General features: G+C 44.0%; 1 protein-coding gene across 2 annotated transcripts in view; it reads right to left on the minus strand.

The window, feature by feature from the left end:
• LRRFIP1 (LRR binding FLII interacting protein 1) overlaps positions 1 to 17,499 on the minus strand; it is a 112,623-nt gene that overhangs the window by 51,609 nt on the left and 43,515 nt on the right. Inside the window, exons 2-5 of one of the 2 annotated variants that reach the window (XM_017828522.1) lie at positions 13,220 to 13,306; positions 5,826 to 5,843; positions 1,901 to 1,948; positions 297 to 341 (exon numbers count right to left, since the gene is read on the minus strand). In XM_017828522.1, the coding sequence (XP_017684011.1) occupies positions 297 to 341; positions 1,901 to 1,948; positions 5,826 to 5,843; positions 13,220 to 13,306 (198 nt within the window). The remainder of the gene's footprint in view (positions 1 to 296; positions 342 to 1,900; positions 1,949 to 5,825; positions 5,844 to 13,219; positions 13,307 to 17,499) is intronic. The other variant, XM_017828523.1, reaches the window with a different exon arrangement.

Genomic DNA, 17,499 nt, shown 5'->3' on the forward strand with positions numbered 1-17,499 from the left:
TTCCCTGCTCTAAGCTCTTGGCCCTTGGTCTGAATAAATGAATGTTAAACACTCCAAGCAGGTTATTTCCCCACCTCCCCCCTCCTTTTTTCTCGCACATTTGCAAAAACTCCCTGAAGTGTCTGGGGAGAGAGCAGAGAAGTCAGGAAGTGGCTTTGGGGTTTTCACTTGCCTGGGGTGGGGGGAGCTTATTTTGGTTTAGAGTTTTTTTTTTTAAGAAGGAAGTTCCTTATACTTGTGTCTTTTCTTAATTTGAAATGTCTAGCTAAACAGAAAAAGCAAAAGTAGATACTAACCGAGGCATATCTTCGGGCTCTACGGGAATAACGCTCACTGTCTTCCTACCAAGGCAGCAGAGAGAAAACAGAGGGAAGTGTTGAGAGGACAGACACACCAACACAGCGTTCCAGAAACACACAGTGAACTTCAGCCACGCTTGGGAGTCAGCGAGGTTAAACCAAATAAACGGAAGGTGACACCCTGTCAAACTAGAAAATCCCTCTCTCCCTCCTTTGTGACCCCAACTTTCTTCCCCTCCGTTTTACTCTGCTACACACTGTTATTACTTGTGCAGAAAACTTCAAGCAGCGACGCCTTATTTCTATCTCAAAAATGTTTCAAGTGCATCTCTTCGCACGTGGCACCGGTAATACTTACAGGGCTTGTGTCATTAAGTTTCCCGGTCCTTCAAAATAAACCTCAAAAATCTTCCATTTGAAATAACGTGGCAGGGCCATGGTCTCTCCCTACTGAGTATCCTGGAGGGGCACAGCCTGGCCCCTTCTTCCAGACTGAAAGCAGCTGTGCTCTGCTTACAGCCTCTGTGACACTGCAAATACTGTCAGATGTAATACATCTCAATATACTGGTTTTAACAAATTGATTTTCCATGGAATTTAGAAACAGCGATAGAAAACAGGAAAAAAAAACCTTTCACCATTATAGTCAACAGTTCTCACAGGTTGAACGGACTTTCAAGCAAGGGAATTGCCAGTAAGGTGGAGCTAAGCTCATCCAGCAAGGATTTGAGGAGACTCAATGGCTTATTTGTGAGACTGGAGCACCTTGGTGGATAGGTGGTCCCTGCAAACAAGTATTTACACTGATTTACTATCGAGAGTCAAGAGTTTTGAGGAGTTTGTGAGGTTATCTTCCACAGTGGAAGCCAGTTGTTTGGTTTTGCCTTTTCCAGTGTGCTTGTAGGGCAAGGCCGTGCACTAGAGTTTTCATCCGGCATCACCGGAAAGTGATTTCATAAACTTAGGGTTGAAAGACGTTTGAAGCCAATGACTTCCAGCCTGTTAGCAACTTCTTTATCTTATATTACAGGTGTTAAAACACTCAGATGTTGCTAGTGGCCAAGTTTGTAGCTGGTATCAACTTCACTGGTTTTGGCAAATTGTAAAATCCAGGACACTGTATTATCAGAAAAAGCAAACATTGCCACCATAGTAGTAATAATTCCTCTGAAGGATATCCCTGGGCCACTAAGTGCCAAGGTAACTGAGGCAGCACAGATAAAGTATGCCCACAATTTACCTGTGAAGGCAGATTTAAGAAGACTCAAATGGTAACGAAACCCACAAGAAGTAAAATGAGTATGGATGTTCCTTGTATCTCAAGGGGCTTTAAAAGGCCTTTATTCTACCCTAACCTTCAAGCAATAGAGTGGAGACAGAGGTTTGTTAAAAAAGATGGCTCTAACCCAGCCCTTGCCAGTTTTAAGCTGATTAAAAGCCACCTTTCAGGTGGAAATGCAAGACTGCAGGAATGCTTGTGGTACGAGTGGGATTCACATCTCCAACACAAGAAAATACCTGCTTTGTGGGATTTCAAACTCTGTGAACTACACAAAACTTCAACACATAAAAGTTGTTGAGCTACGTTGATCAAGTCCTACCATCCATTGCTCGATGTCTCCCCACTTAGTATCCAGACCATAATATTTCTACAGACAGAAAAGGGAAAAAAACAGAATTTAGATGAGAAAAGCAAACACAGAACATTTAGACATGCATTGCCAGGTCTTGGCCAAGCCACACACACACAGACATGCCAGGAAGAGCTGTGCCAAGTGGCACCGGAACCCTCCACAGCACATGCCCAGGAAAAGCTGCCTGGCAAGAGGAAAGGGGGTTTTGGGGTACAGCTGGGATACTTGACAGCTTCTTCTCTCTCAGCAGTGCAGAAATCCCAGTGCTGGGGGACAGGAGTAAGGAGTGTAATGAGTCTTGAATTCCTGACCCATTTAAGTCAAGAGTCATTACAAGGGAGGTGAATGCAGGACACTTCCAGGATGAAAAATGCTGTCAAACCATGTTTCCCATACCGATTTGTCAAACTGGGCAGACAAGTTGAATACAAACACATCTCTGTGCGCTCTGATTCGCTGTATTCAGAGCTGCCCAGAGCTCCATTCAGAGCACGAGGCTTTTTGCCTACACTTCAGCCATCTGACAGCGGTGGGAGCGCCAACAAGGATAGAAGAGGACAAGCTCCACCAATGCAGGCAAGGCTGGAAAGCTCCCTGCCTTTCAGTTCCAAATGCCATAAATTTTCTTAATAGACTGTCTTGTCTGAACCGCTTCTCAGCTTGTAATTTCTTTGCACAACATCAGGAAGTTCCCAATGAATTTGAATTTTCACCAGGCAGCAAATTGTTCAAAGATACACGGGTTTAATGGGACTTTTCTTCCTCCCCAAACAAGCATGTCAACTCTGGTCTCAGGAAGTTTGCATTTTTAATGGTGACCATAAGGTTCCTGTGTGAAGAAAAATCACTGGCCTAAAGCGCAGCAACAGCCAAATGGAAATCCTGCTTAAGGAAGCATAATATGTATTTTAGAGCTTTCCTACTGGCTTGAGGAGGGAGGAGTATCAACAGTTGAAACCTCAGGAAATGATAAAAGAAAATCAGAAACGTGTTCTGTACTGCACTCTGGTTTTACCACTCGCTCAATGGTATTAACGTAATTTTGCTTTCACCCTTAAAAACCTCATTCACTAGTTATTAATAAACTAGAACCAACAGCAGCTGGACTACAGTTCAACACTTTATCAGTTTACTTCCAGTTCAGAGTTCTTTCTCTTCAAACAACAAAATTATTTTCATGTTAAAGTATTCTTCATTTTACTTTATTCTTAACAGCTCTGGAGAGAGCAAAATAGGTAGTGAGGTGCTCAATTATGCATCCTGGATAGTCTGAACTGTTCAATGACCTACCTTTAAATGCTGCCAATTTTGAGGTCAAACTGGGAAAAGGCAGGAGCTCAGAACAACCCCAGTTATTAGGAAAAATGTTAGAAAATAAGTTTTTAGGCCAGTAATTTGAAAACAGAAAATTAATTCACTGCATGGCAGAGTTAAGTAGTATGTCAACATCTCTCTGGAACAAGGAAAAGAGACAACAGTTCAATAACCTCTCTAACCACTTCCCTATGGGAACAGGGAAGTATTCCCCTCTGCTTTACCTGCAAAGCATCTCACTGTGTGTTCAAGAATATCCCATTCCCTACACAATGCCTAGCCAAATTACACACAAGTGAAACTTCCCCCTTGAACTACAGGAAATCAGAGGGCACAATATGAATAGTTTCCTCAAGCATTGCACACTTCTCACAAGGGCTCAGACTTGTTACTTCCAGGCAAAAGCAAAACCCACACAACAGAGCATTATAAAATTAACTTTTATGTACATCACAGCCTGAAAATGACCCCTGAAAATTCTATGAGCTCCAGCTGGTCAGGGCTGTGTACATGATGAGAACCTACAGATTATATGGTTTGCAGTAAAGCAGGTGAGGTAAAGCCTTATTAGAGGCTTTTCAGCCATTAAGAGACACCAATTTAAAAAAAGACTATTAAAATGGAGAATTCTTTCTCACACACAGAAAGGATCCATAAACACACTAGTAATTTCTGAAAGGTCTGTTGCTTCTTCTTCCTGCCTTCTGTTCTCATTTTCTGACACTGGCTTCTGAATTCAGCATTGCAGAAGGCAGATAAGCAAACACCCCTCATAAGACTTGCTGTGTCACAATTTAAGTTCCACTTACAGGCTTTTCCTCCTCCATTTCAAATTACACAGCTACATGCTTAATATCCCCTAAAGAAAAATCTTAATGAATGCAACTGCCTTGAGACTATTTTTAATTTATTATCTTTTAAACAGCACATGTCATATGGGACTGAACTGGCAGCTTTTGAAGCCTCAAGTATTTTGACCCCTCAGCCCCTTCCTGCTTCTTTCTCTGCACTGACTCTTCTGTTCTGTCCCCAGGGGCCTGATTCGAATGGGTTAAAGGAAGAAGTGGTGCTTAGCCATTCACTTAGGCTTCAGTCAGAGGCCCTTGCCGGACTCAAGTTCCCTTCTACCCTGAAAAGTGATATTACAATTAAATAATTAATGACGTTAATACCATTGAGAGAGAATTCCAGATGCGATTTGCTCACTAAGTGACAGCGAAAACTGCCAGACTTGCAAACTCACTACGGGATGTTGGGAGGATAACCCACTTATCTTCTCATCCATGTCAGGACACCAACAGTAAACAACCTCCTGGGCTCCCACGGGGCTGCGTTTGCACCAGAAGGTTAAATTAGTTCCCATAAAGGAGATTAATAACGAGCCTGTTGATCCACGGGCAGACGTTGAGTCACTCACTACGCAGTCAACTCCAGAAATAAAACCGAGAGTAAGATAGATTTGTTGCTCAATCGATGGGGTCAGGGTTAAATACCAGAGCACATGATTTGAGCAGCTCTCTTCATATACATATGCCCTCAAAGAGGAGAACAGCACTTTCAAGAAGCACATGCACTGCTAGGTCAAGCTTTGAAACATGCAGTTAGGGCAGCTGGAGTGCCAGAACAAAACCAAACACGCCGTGGTTTTAGGACACATTCATCACTCAGCAAGCAATCAAAATATCTCAGGAAACAAAAAGGAAATATTCAATAAGGGAGAAAATGGCAGGCTTGGAGAAAATATGTGCTTTCTCCCTCCCTGCAAATCCTCTTTGGAGCTATTTCTGTTTCTAGGTACCACACAGTTCACATGCTGGAAGTGCAGAACAGCCAAACATCATAACACAAACTCCAAAATCTCTGTTGCTACATAGCAAGTGACCTCAGAGCTACTATTATCATCATCATCTCAGCCACCATCATGAAAAGGAAATTGGGAGGAAGGAAGAGATCATGACTTTAAACTGAGGTGAGAGAGGATTAAATAATGTAAAAGCACTTATAAGACTTAGGTGGCATTGAAAGGAAGGTCATATGGTTTATTTACCAAAAGATTATGAATTCAAACACAGCATCGCTGATTTCCTTCAGTGACTTTCTGCAAACAAAGTCATCTGAAAGTCATTCTTCCTGCTGGCACCTGTTAAATGCTTGCCCAGCCTGAAATACTTCCAGGGATACTCTTGGCCTTTGGCACACAAATGTCTGTGTGGTTCTTGGTGACACACAGAGCCACCATACCCTCCTATGACCCTGCTTTGCCAAGTCACTCTTCTGCTTATTGATTATTCTTTGGCCAAACAGGCTGTAGGAAAAAAATCACATTAAGTGCCTGACCAGACATTTTCCAAGGGTCATCTTCCCCCCCGCTCCCCTTTATTATCCATACAAGATTAAGGGAGGGAAGGAATTGTATGGAAATTTACAGCCTGCTGTGCATCTCCCATGCTTTAGAGGATTTTCTAGGTTGGACTCAATGATCTTGGAGGTCTTTTCCAACCTAAATGATTCTGAAATTCTAGCACGACTCACAACACAGGAACACATGCAAACAAGAATGAAAGCGAGCAAGCCCTACCTTCTGGACTTGATAGATCTGAGGGAAAAGGGAAAGGAAAGAAACAAGGAACAAAGCTAAGCATGAATGGATACATAGCAATGCAACATTCCACAGCTCATTCTAGAGGGAAAAAACGTAATTTATACAGAAAATACAGCAAAACATGAATACAAAGAAGAGCACATTGAAGTCCTGTAGATTTAGGTAGAACAAAAGCAGCATTTGCATTGTAGGCCTGCTCCATGCACCCAGCTAGAACATGGCATTCCTGTTTTCATTCCACCAGGCCCTTAGAGGCACACAGGACATTTGCTCCCTAGGCTTTGCACCAGGCCAGAGCCCAACCCAGCTGTGAGCCAGGTCCTCTCGCTTTCCCAGCCTCCTCCATCACAGGAATAAATGCCCAAATATTCAGCTGGGACGACAGCCGTGCATCTACCACCAAAATAAAAGCAAACAGCTTCAAAGAAGAACAGTTTGTCCGTAGTTAAAGGATAAATTTTTTCCTTAAGGGATGAAGCACAGTTAGAAAAGCACCAACCCTACACACCTTCCACCTATGTACAGCACAGTCAGTGTGTTAAAGCTCCTGGAAAATTCCTTGCAAATACACTCCCAGCACTAGAGGATCTCTGCAGGTTGCTTTTTCAATTTTTAATGCTTCCATGGAGCCTCACGTTGTTTTCAGGCCTTAATAAATACACTGCTGACTCTGTTGCTCGATAGTCTTGGAGCACTTTGGTAACACACAAAAGCATTACAATCACTCTACTGCATCTGAATTTTGAGTAAGTGGAGAACTGCCCTTGACTGATCAGCTTTGTGAACCCACATGAAAATGGACAACGTGTTTTTTGTTTAATCTTTGCTAAAGCCAGAAACCCTTCTGGGTTCAAAAAACCCAAAGAACCCTTCTTCTTCAAAACCACCTAGCTGGCTACACAAATCCAGAAGGAAGCTGAAGCTTCATTCTCCCCACTTCCCTGTTGAACACCAAGCTCTGAATTTTCAGGAAACGTATCCCAGCTCTGGTCTGAGAGTCCTCAGCTGCCTCACTGCTGATCTTCTGAGACAAGCAGAGACACCGAGTAAACACCAACACCAGCCCGCTGCTCTGGGGGAACACTGCTCTGACTCCAATACTCCAGTGGGTCAGCAGACAGCAGGGTAGTCAGTCTCCTGTATTTTGGGGTATTCAGAGGATCTCTGCCATCCAGGTATTCAGAGGATCCCTGCCACCCACTGCTCTCTAAGAAATCCACCTCAGAGCTATGCAGATCCCGGCCCTGGGGAAGCTGAACCTACATTTTTCAATCCCCACCCTCCTGATCAGGTTCCCCTCCACGAAGGACAAGTGCAGAACCCAGCTCAATACCTCAGCAGCATTAATTCCCATTCTGACAAGCGCAGGGGGGATAATTAGGACCCACATTTAAAACCACCGTTCCCACACAAATTCACTACCTCGCTTACCTTCTCCTAAGAAAGCCCTGAAGAAGAAAATTAACTAGATGCTCCCACAGTTCCCAAGGCTGCACACAATTCCAGCCTCTGACTTTTCTGTGGCACACACAGGGTGCCTGTTGTCCATACACAGAAGCCAAACACGACAGGTTTAGTTGCTGCAATTACCATGCGGCTGTTTAACCTTTAGGCTTTAACTTTTCAGTGCTGTTTTTTCGCCCATGCTTTCAGGCGACACCACGGAAGTCTTTATTTTTGAAACCCCAGTGCTTCAGGCTTGGCACAGAAGGTATTCCCACTGAGCCCAAAGCAAGACACGCAAGGAGTCTTGTGCCCGGGACCCCGATTGCCAAGAGACAAGATAACAACGAGGCCCTTTGTTCAGACCAGGCACCATGGAAGGAGGTGGAGAAGGGCACAGGGATAAAGCCAAGTGCATCATCGTAACTGTTCCAGTGTTTTATAAAACCTGGAATTCTGAATGCTAACAGGCATTACAACAGCTCTCCTCCAAAGTGACTGATCCCTCGGCAGTGTCCTAGTGAGAGGTGTCCCTGCCCATGGCAGGGGGGTTGAAACTAGATGATTTTTAAGGTCCTTTCCAACAAAAACCACTTGAGGATTCTGTGATGATACTGTCCTCCTTAGATGGTATGTTACAGGAGGAAACACACTTTTAAACAATAATTCCTATTGCAGGTGTGCCCCTCACAAAAGCTTAAGAGTCAACAGACACCAAAGCAGTGAAACGTGTTAAACAGCACTTTCCTGTATTAGGGTATGACAAAAAAACCCAAACGTGTTTTGTCCACAGTATTAGTGGCAGACTGCTTTCCTGGTTTCCCCATCACAGGAATTTTCCCACAAAAATAACATTTTTCATAGAAATATCTTTAAAACAGGACAGAACAAACCAGTGATGCATTGTTAGATGGTGGCAGAAGTCCAGAGTCTACTAAAAACACCTTCAACATTGTCCCTTTCCAAATTTTCCTGTGCATCTTCACACTGGCTTTGTAAGACAGGCACAGATTAACCATCAGAAACCTTCTTCATTTCTTCCCTGGATATGGAAGCATCGAGTTTCATAGTCTGTCTCACCCTTCCCATTCAAGCCACAAAAATTCTGCTTTTCTCTAGCTTCTCTTTTCTACTAGAAAGTATTGGTGGCATACTTTATTCTAAAGAAATACAAATCCAAAGGAGGAAAAGTGAGTATGCTTTTAAAGAAGGAATTTACAAAATAGCCAAGGCAAGTTTTGTGCTGTGCCCTTAAAGCAAGAGCTGAAAATGAAGGCAGGAGACCAGCACAGTGCACTTGCCTTGAACTGGAGGGCTCATCTAATGTGCAAACTGACAAGGAAGAATCTTATCCAGCCGATTAAGGAGTGGGAGGAGATCACTGTCTTTTCACTTCAGGCACTAATATCAGCTTAAACTGTGGTCTCCAAGTGTCAGTCCTCAAAGAGACATTTAAAGCCTTGGCAGCAGAGCACACAGAAAGTACTCCTACAGAAAACATTAGCCCTAATGCTGCAGCTTTTACGTGTCTTGAAACATTCCTGTTAAATATTGTTTGGGGAAAAAAGGCTTTAATACATCTTATGTCAAGCTTCAAGAGAAAAAGGGAAAAAAAATGCACAGGAAAAAAATTATTCTTTCCATTTTACCTGGTAGCCCCACGACAATTAACAACTTGTTACTCAGAAAAACTGAGCTGAAAACTCCTGACTTGCTCTTCTGCGTGAATTAACAATAAATATCTGAGCGTACACAGGCATTTGCCTCAGGACCAAGCACAAGTACAAGCCAAAGGGATTGGCCTCAGACTCTGCAGCTGGAAACCAAATGTTTAAAGGCCCTGGCAGCATGGTATGGTAAAAGATGACCCATCACTGCTCTGACTCCCACCAGCTGGGGGGTATCAGCGGTGTGGAAACAGGGAAGGGAGCAAGTACCGTCTACTGTAATTGTCCTTTCAGCTCAGAACACACATGGGCAACGAGAGCTCTCCTGCACTGACTTACTATGTGTGGAAGCAAACCAGCAAACCTGTCCAAACCTCCAGATTAATTATTTACATCTTTGGTGAATAACAACAATGAAGCAGCACCGAATGAGAACTCAGAAACATTCAAGCTGCTACATTTGTAAGATCTGTCCCTTTCCTAAAGCCTTATCACCAAGAACACATTCTCTACTAAATATATAAATTTATTCACACATATGTGATTCAAGAGTGATCACTACCCTTATCTTCATGAGAAAGCCAACCCATGTCCTGGGCTCATCCCACAGCGTGGGCAGCAGGGGAGGGTGGGATTCTGGCCCTTTGCCCTGCTCAGGTGAGACCCCACCTGCAGAGCTGCCTCCAGCTCTGGGGGCCCCAGCACAGGGAGGACATGGAGCTGTTGGAGCGAGTCCAGAGGAGGTACCAAGATGATCAGAGGGATGGAGCACCTCTCCTATTGGGAAAGGCTGAGAGAATTGGGACTGTTCAGCCTGGAGAGGAGAAGCTCCAGAGTGACCTAACTGCAGCCTTCCAGGACCTGAAGGGGCCTACAGGAAAAAGAGAGAGAGACTATCTACCAGGGCCTGGAGATACAGGACAAGGGGGAATGGCTTCAAATTCACAGAGAGTAGGTTTAGATTAGATATTAGGAAGAAATAATTCCCTGTGAGGGTGGTGAGGCCCTGGCACAGGTTTCTCAGAGAAGCTGTGGCTGCCCCATCCCTGGAAGTGTTCCAGGCCAGGTTGGACAGGGCTTGGAGCAACCTGGTCTAGTGGAAGGTGTCCACGGCAGAGGGCTAGAACAAGATGAGCTTTAAGGTCACTTCCAGCCCAAACCATTCTGGGATTCTGTGATCAGATCATGATTCTTGTGCTCATTTTCTTTCTTCAGCTTCAGAAAACACTTTTCATCTACCTAGTTCACACTTTACCATAAACTTGTGCTTGTGTTCTCCTCGCTTTCCTCTCCCCAGAGAAGAAAAACCCAAAAACACAAAGCACTGGCACGCTTATCCTTCCTTCTGCTGCCCAGCATGAGGTGGTGCCAGGTGATGCCATGGTGGGACACACCTGCAATCCTGCCCCACCACAGCGACCGGCTGCAGCCTTCCACCGGAACTTTTCCCACATCTCCCCCTGCAATCAAGTGTTTTCTGCCAAAAGCCCATCTACTACTGCTACATAATTTCTCCATCACGTGTGTAGACTCATGATGCAAAAGTCACCCGGTTATTTTAAAATGACGAAAACGAAGCACAAGATGAAGAAATGTCATTAATATTAGCTGGTGGGCAGGAAAGGAGCCAATTTTCAAATCCAAATTATTAAAACACTCTGCTTCTTCGCCAGCGAGGGCTATACTGCCATGGTTATAGCCTGTAATGGTAGCACCTGGAAACTTTTAAACCAGACCAGCAATATAAATATATTTTCAAGTAATCCACGCTCCACAAGAAAGCCTGCCAGGGCATGTACAGTGCTTTAAGCATGAACAAGCACATGCACATGCAATAAATTTATTTATTGCTTTTTAACTGCCACAGCTGGCTTTAAAAAGCCTTCTGAAGTAGTAAAGCAAGTGCCTTAAGTTCTGGTTATTTAACATGGCAGTAGTGGAAAAGTGCTCTTTATGCCTTGAAAAGTTTGCAAAGGGAAATGAGGATGGCAGAAAACAAGCTGTACAGACACCAGTGTCACAGCAGGTTCCCCATCAAGGAAGGCATAGGTGCCAAATCTCTTGTGTTGATCACTGCTTGAGATTTTCTGTATGTTTTACTATATCTGCAGGATACTTGTGGCAAGGAAAAACTTCCTCCAGTCAATCCTAATTGGCTCTACCTGGCATCTGGGGGCTGAGATTAAGCTATTTTGGAAAGTTACAGAATCTCTGGGCTTGCAAAATACAAAATGAATGTATAGTCATATTATGTCATTTATGCCAGTGAATTACAAAGCAGATTGTGGTGGGTATCTGGCTGAGCTTTTACTGAATGTGGTATTTCAGAGGGACATCCTGTCCTATTCAATTTCTATCTCTATGAAATTTGTCACAGATTTTCAGATCACAAGCTCCTCAGTTATTAACTGCAGGAGCATGCACACAAGCTTTAGCTTTCATACCAAAATTTCAGTTTACTAGGACACCCTTTGCAGCATCAGCTTTTAATCTTAAAAGGGGTCATCAGCTCCACTAAAGTTATCTGTAAATTAGACAGTGTCAGCTGCCCTGACTCTGGTATTTACCTTCCTGCCCAAACAAAACACCTGATGCTTGTTTACCACAAGCCCTCCCACAGGCTGCCTGGCAAGTCCCACCAGACCATCACCAGCTTGGCAGTGCCAACACTTAGACCTTCTGACCATGAGACAGGTTGCAAAAAACATCCCTTAGAAAGCAGCAACCGCAGCAGGAAAAGGCTACTCTCTTCCATAAGCTCTGTGTCTGCAGCAAGGCTCCCCCACAGCTCTCACTGCTGCTGTGTTTGCAGGTACATCAAACCCTGCTGTGGCTACAGGGTGCTGAGACACATCCAGACATGTATGAGACACTCCAAAAGCCGAGTGTGGGCAAACTGCCCAAGCGCTTCTTTTGCGGGCTGGTTGCTGCAGCCTGCACTGACACGGGTCTGCCATCACACCCTCATCCATATCCTGCTATCACATCCTGATTCGCTGCTTAAAAGCTCCACTGAATCCTTCTCTGCACCCTAAAGCACAGATGTAGAATCACTGAATTACAGAATAGCCTGGGTTGGAAGGGACCTTAAAAATCAACCCTTTCCACCCCCCCCACAGGAACACCTTCCACTGTCCCAGGTTGCTCCAAGCCCTGTCTTGGACACTTCCAGGGATAGGGCAGCCACAGCTTCTCTGGGCAACCAGTGTCAGAGCCTCACAACCCTCACAGGGAAGAATTTCTTCCTAATATCTAACCTATTCCCTTTCTCTGTAAAGCCATTCTCCCTTGTCCTGTCACTACATGCTCTTGTACATTTGTTCTTACTATGTATTCCCACACCCTGACCCCAGACTCCTTACTACTTCCTTTTCCCTCAAAAATCTATTGAAAAAATTAAATTGTTATTACTGTTGGCCTTGTAATGCCTACTCTGCTCTTTCACTGAATCAACAACAGCAAATACAAATTTTAAACCCTTTTGGTTCAGTTCACCTGGGCCAACCCCTGCTTGCAGCCCTGTTCCAATAGCACCAGTTAATCTTCTAGAGCTCCTAAACAAATGCTGCTCCCAGTTTCTTGTAGCAGTGACACTGAATACAGCTCCTACTTGTCAAACACAGCAGGAGCAGAACAAGCTCTCTGGTCTTAAGATCATTCCTGCGCTGGAAGCCCATGACCTCCCACATGCTGACAGGCAGAGGCACAGAAACTCTGCTGGTGGTATAAAACAACCAGCTCTTCCTGAATTAGGGAGAGACTACAGCAGGCATTTAATACAAATTCTGTGGAGAAGGTAATGCTTTGCCAAGTTCAGTTTCTGTTGCTGCTCCTGCCAACAGCAGACCATCCTTTTTACAAACTGAGGGAGAGCCCAATATCAGCTTCACAGCAGAAAGCAGAACAATTTACAATAGAGTTATACAAGGGACAGGAATCTTCCATATTCATTAGATTTCTAACAAAGTGATAAGAATCCACCACCCCCAATGCACACACAAAGAAGCTGCACACTTCGAAGTTTAATATTAAACAATAATTACTAACCATGAGAATTTTCTGTGAATAATTACACTGGCTTCACCAAGATAAAATCCTTGCCACGATCCATATTTTTTCCAGGCTGTTCTACGATTAACATTAGTTCCACGCAGACTACACGTGCTTCCACAGAATATAGATTAACCCTCTCTTCCAGAATCTCTGATCATCTTCTTCCCTGCATATAAATCCAAACACCCCCCAGAGCCTTGACCTTACCTCCTTCTGCTGTCTCTCCAGTTCTTTCATTCGGATCTCCCGTGCCTCTGCCCGCGCCGCTCGCTTCGCTGCGAGCCTCGCTTCAGCCTGCAAACGGGAACACGGGAATGAAATGAAAGCTGGACAATCCAACGTGAAACACACCTGTTAAGCAGGGCATGAAATAAGGAGACTTGACTCGGCAAGACTGTAAACACATCCGTAGGAGTTAATTCCCTATTGCAAGTAATGGCCCTGCCTTCTGTAACTTGTTATCTTCACAGTCAGCTAATACACCCCCGCGCAGGCACAACCCTCGTTAGCACTTGTGTTTAAAAGTGCTCTGTGTCTCTTTAATTACTGTTTGTGTGGCTGGGAAGGAAACAGGGAGATTTACTTAAGAAAGGCGGGTTTTGCTCTTTTTGTTTTGGATGGGGGTTTTTTTCCCTCCCCTGCGGTGTTGGATTATTTTTTATTGATGAATTAATTTGACCAGCAGCAAACACATCGTGTGCCGTTTTTCCTCACCGCTGACACTGCGCACACATACCTGGGCACAGGGGTTGGGTAAACACTGCTGTTCAGCATGACTGTGCACAGCTAAGGCTGAAGTGGATAGAGGGTAGGGAACCTGAGAAAATGCACTAACTCAACTGTAAGTCTCCAGAACTCCGTATTCCAGTCCCAACCTCTCTGGAGTGGAATTCTGCCAGGAACAGGCTTTTAGGGAGTGCTTCCTCACTTCAGCCCTGTTGGAAGTGGTGGAACATGCTACATATCGCAGTAACATTTTTAATATTCTGCTTTAAATCCCAGGCAAAGCCAGTGGGTCTTACAGAGAAAAACATGAAATAATTTCAGGCTTGGTACAATACAACTGTGAGCGGCTCGCCCAGGAGAATTCAGAATAGCTCAGCAGGAGTCAAAGGCATCACTCAGCCAGTCACCCTGGTGTTACACCCAACTCCTCTGCTTATGAAACTTTCCACTGTAAGTACAGCATCCAAATTTACAGGAAAAAGTGCAATAATATCAAGGTCAAGCACACAGAGAAATCAAAATGCTGATGTTTTCACCAGTGCTTCTAAACAGAAGGGAAACCAGAAAAAAAGGAAGGTGTAATTTCTCCTCCCTTCTGTAAGTGTATTCACCACTCAAGCTTGGGGAAAAGGGCCTTCAAAAACACAAAACAAAACACAGAAAGAAAGCAAAAAATTGCCTTGTAGGTCGGCTGGAACTTGCAACTAATAGAAAAGAGCTAATGAAAACCAAGCACGAGCAGGGTATGGGAGGACTAGGAGCCTTGTGATGCTGTACATCTTAAAACCTCAGCCTGAAGAAAAGAAGACCAAGAGGTGATCTCATCAGTCCATAGAAATATCTCCAAGGTGGGTGTCAAGAGGATGGTGCCAGACTCTTTTCAGGTGTACCCAACAACAGGAAGAGGAGCAACAGCCATAAACTAAACCACAGGAAGGTCCACCTTAACATGAGGATGAAATTCTTTCCACGGAGGGTGGCAGAGCACAGGAACAGGTTGCCCAGGGAGATCGTGGAGTCTCCCTCTCTGGATACATTCCAAACCCACCTGGACACATTCCTGTGTGCTCCAGGTGACACTGCCTTGGCAGAGGAGTTGGACTGAATGATCTCCAGAGCTCCATTCCATCTCCAACTATCCTGTGGTGGACTTCAGTCTGAAAAATTACTTGTAATAACAAAAAAACCCACCGTCTTGGAGAGTAAAAGAAAAAGCTCATGGCAGAAAGACAGACAGGCTGGTTTTGCACAGAGCGCTGCTCTCCCTCGAGTTCACCACTTGAATTTTGAGGTAACCGGCTCTGCCATGGACAGAAACTCCCATCTCCACATCTGCACCCAAAACCACCCCCTCTCATCATCCGTTACTTATGGAGCCAGGTGATGGCAGGCTCCAGGGTGCAGGCACGTATTCCCAGGAGTGTTTTCAACAGCACTTCCCAACCTGAAGCAGTTTGTCAAAAAAAAAAAACAAAAACAAACGAACAAAAAACACCCCAGCCCTGCTGCTAGGCAAATCCTAGGCGGAATCCCTGCCAGGCAGTGTTATGATCCGCCTGCAGTGTTTGAATTTATGACACCCACTATGTAAACATGCCCCGAGATGTATGCTAAAGGTAAGAAACCACTGCTCTACAAACAAGTATGATATCAACTTGACGAGACTCCTTTCTGTTTATTTAAAAATAAACTGTAGCACTTGCAGATCCCACCTGATATAGGTGAAGAATAACATTCAAGCAAACTGTTTTTCCCTTAGGGAAAATAAAGGGCCCCAAAGTCTCCATAAGCAAAATACACCAAACAGTACAGACTGTGTATCTCAAACTTCCCCTGTGACAGAAAGAGGCGGAAACAAGATTATTTTTATGTTAACATTACTGTAGGTCTCATCCTCATGAATTTCAATAACCAGCTGAGCTTTCACATTAGAATTGGATGCCTTCACATAAAATTCAGATGTTGTACTACAGAAAAGTATGTGTATTTCCTCTCGCTTTCCTTATATCATAAGTGCAAAAGGATTTCCACAATACCTAGCTATGTTGCAGAATTATATGTTTTACAGAAGCACAATATAATATGAAATGAAACAACTTGAAAAATAGGAATAAAAATTAAAAATTTAGCCAGTTGTTCTCAGGCCTCCCTGAGAATGAGGCTCACAGTTCCCTGATTACTGATACCAACTGCAGTAAGTTAAATTAATTTTACTTTGTGCAACATTGCACATGTAACCTGTCATTTAGTAGGATGCATTTCAGTTTTAAGTGCCAATCCATGGGGCATATCTAATTAATTCTATTTCACCTATGCAGTCCTCCACCTGTTAATTCAGAGCCAATCTGCAAACCTTGTAAGAAGAAAAACACATTTTCACTTAGCATCTTTGACTAACAATGGCTTAAGTCTTGGAACAAGCCTATTGTTTATTTATGAACTTTTTCTTTCCATGACCACATGGCTCTTCAGCATTAAGTATCTCTGAACACAAACAACACAAACTGTATTCTGGATTCTTGAACTTTAAGTTAAAAATCTGCTGTTAGCACATACTGGTACCACCTTTGTAAGAAGTTAAATTGTTACTCCACCCTGAACACTAATATTTTAAGGCAATTCATTTTTATCATGTCAAAACAAATATTTATAGAATTGTTTGGGCTGGAAGGAACCTCCGGAGGTCTCCACTCCACCCTCCTGCTCAAAGCAGGGTCAGCATCAAACTCACAGCAGTTGCTTTGCCCAGTTGGCTCCTGAAAACCTCCAGGTTTGGTGGCTCCACGGCCCCTCCAGGCTCCTGTCTCAATGCCTGACCATCCTCACAGTGAATAAATCCCCCACACACATCATGTCAGAACTGCTCTTGGCTCCCTGGTAACCCCAGCTTGTATGTCAGAAGGCTGCTGTGCCTTAAGATCTGGTGTTCTGCATCAAATACAAAGTGACCTGGGCTGCTACAGTTTTAAACATGTTCTCAAGGGTGTCTGGGTGCCATTTAGATGGTTACACAATTCTCACCGTGGTTCCTGACAAAACACCAGCTCATTTGTGCTGGACAAAGGCGGTTTTGTAAGAAACAGGCCATCCTTTCCTAAAGGGTTTTTGAGTCCACAGCAAAATGAGAGAACGAGTGACAAGAAATATGCAAGAAGAAAAGAAAGACTTCAGTATCTGAGGTTCTGCAGGTATTCTCCAACTCAACAGAAATGTTTTATGGTATAGTCAGACTGGTCATTAAATGATTAACCTGTGGCCTTCATAATTCTGTTTCTAGCATGCTTTGGTGGATGGAATTACTATACTCTGTTGGTGGCATTAGTGACAAACCTGGCATCGCTTGTGAGCTCAGAGGAAGTAAATCCATCAGGGCAGGGATGAGTCCACACACTGTGTCCAACGTTATCAAAATCAAACCAAAGTCTGGGAGCATCCTAACATCCAGCAAATTCTGCAGCAAGTGTGGGCGGCAAACAGGACCTCTTAGACACAGGTTTGCCTGTGCAAAAGCACAGCTCAGGTACAGACAGGTATAGGTACCCCACCAAAACACAACCTCCATGGCCACCCCCACCTTCTCATTCACAGCCAATCTGCAAACCTTTAAGACATGCAAGAATAAAAGCACCAACTTTTAGACTAAGACAAAAGAGTGTCAGATTTATTATGGACCTCTCCCTCAAACACAGGGGTGTGATGAAACTCATCCGAGTTTGTCAAACCACACTCTTTGAAACTCTTGGACTCTGCTCTGTGCTATA

Source organism: Lepidothrix coronata, unplaced genomic scaffold (genome assembly GCF_001604755.1).
Source record: "Lepidothrix coronata isolate B3197 unplaced genomic scaffold, Lepidothrix_coronata-1.0 Scaffold149, whole genome shotgun sequence".
Lineage (NCBI taxonomy): Eukaryota > Metazoa > Chordata > Aves > Passeriformes > Pipridae > Lepidothrix > Lepidothrix coronata.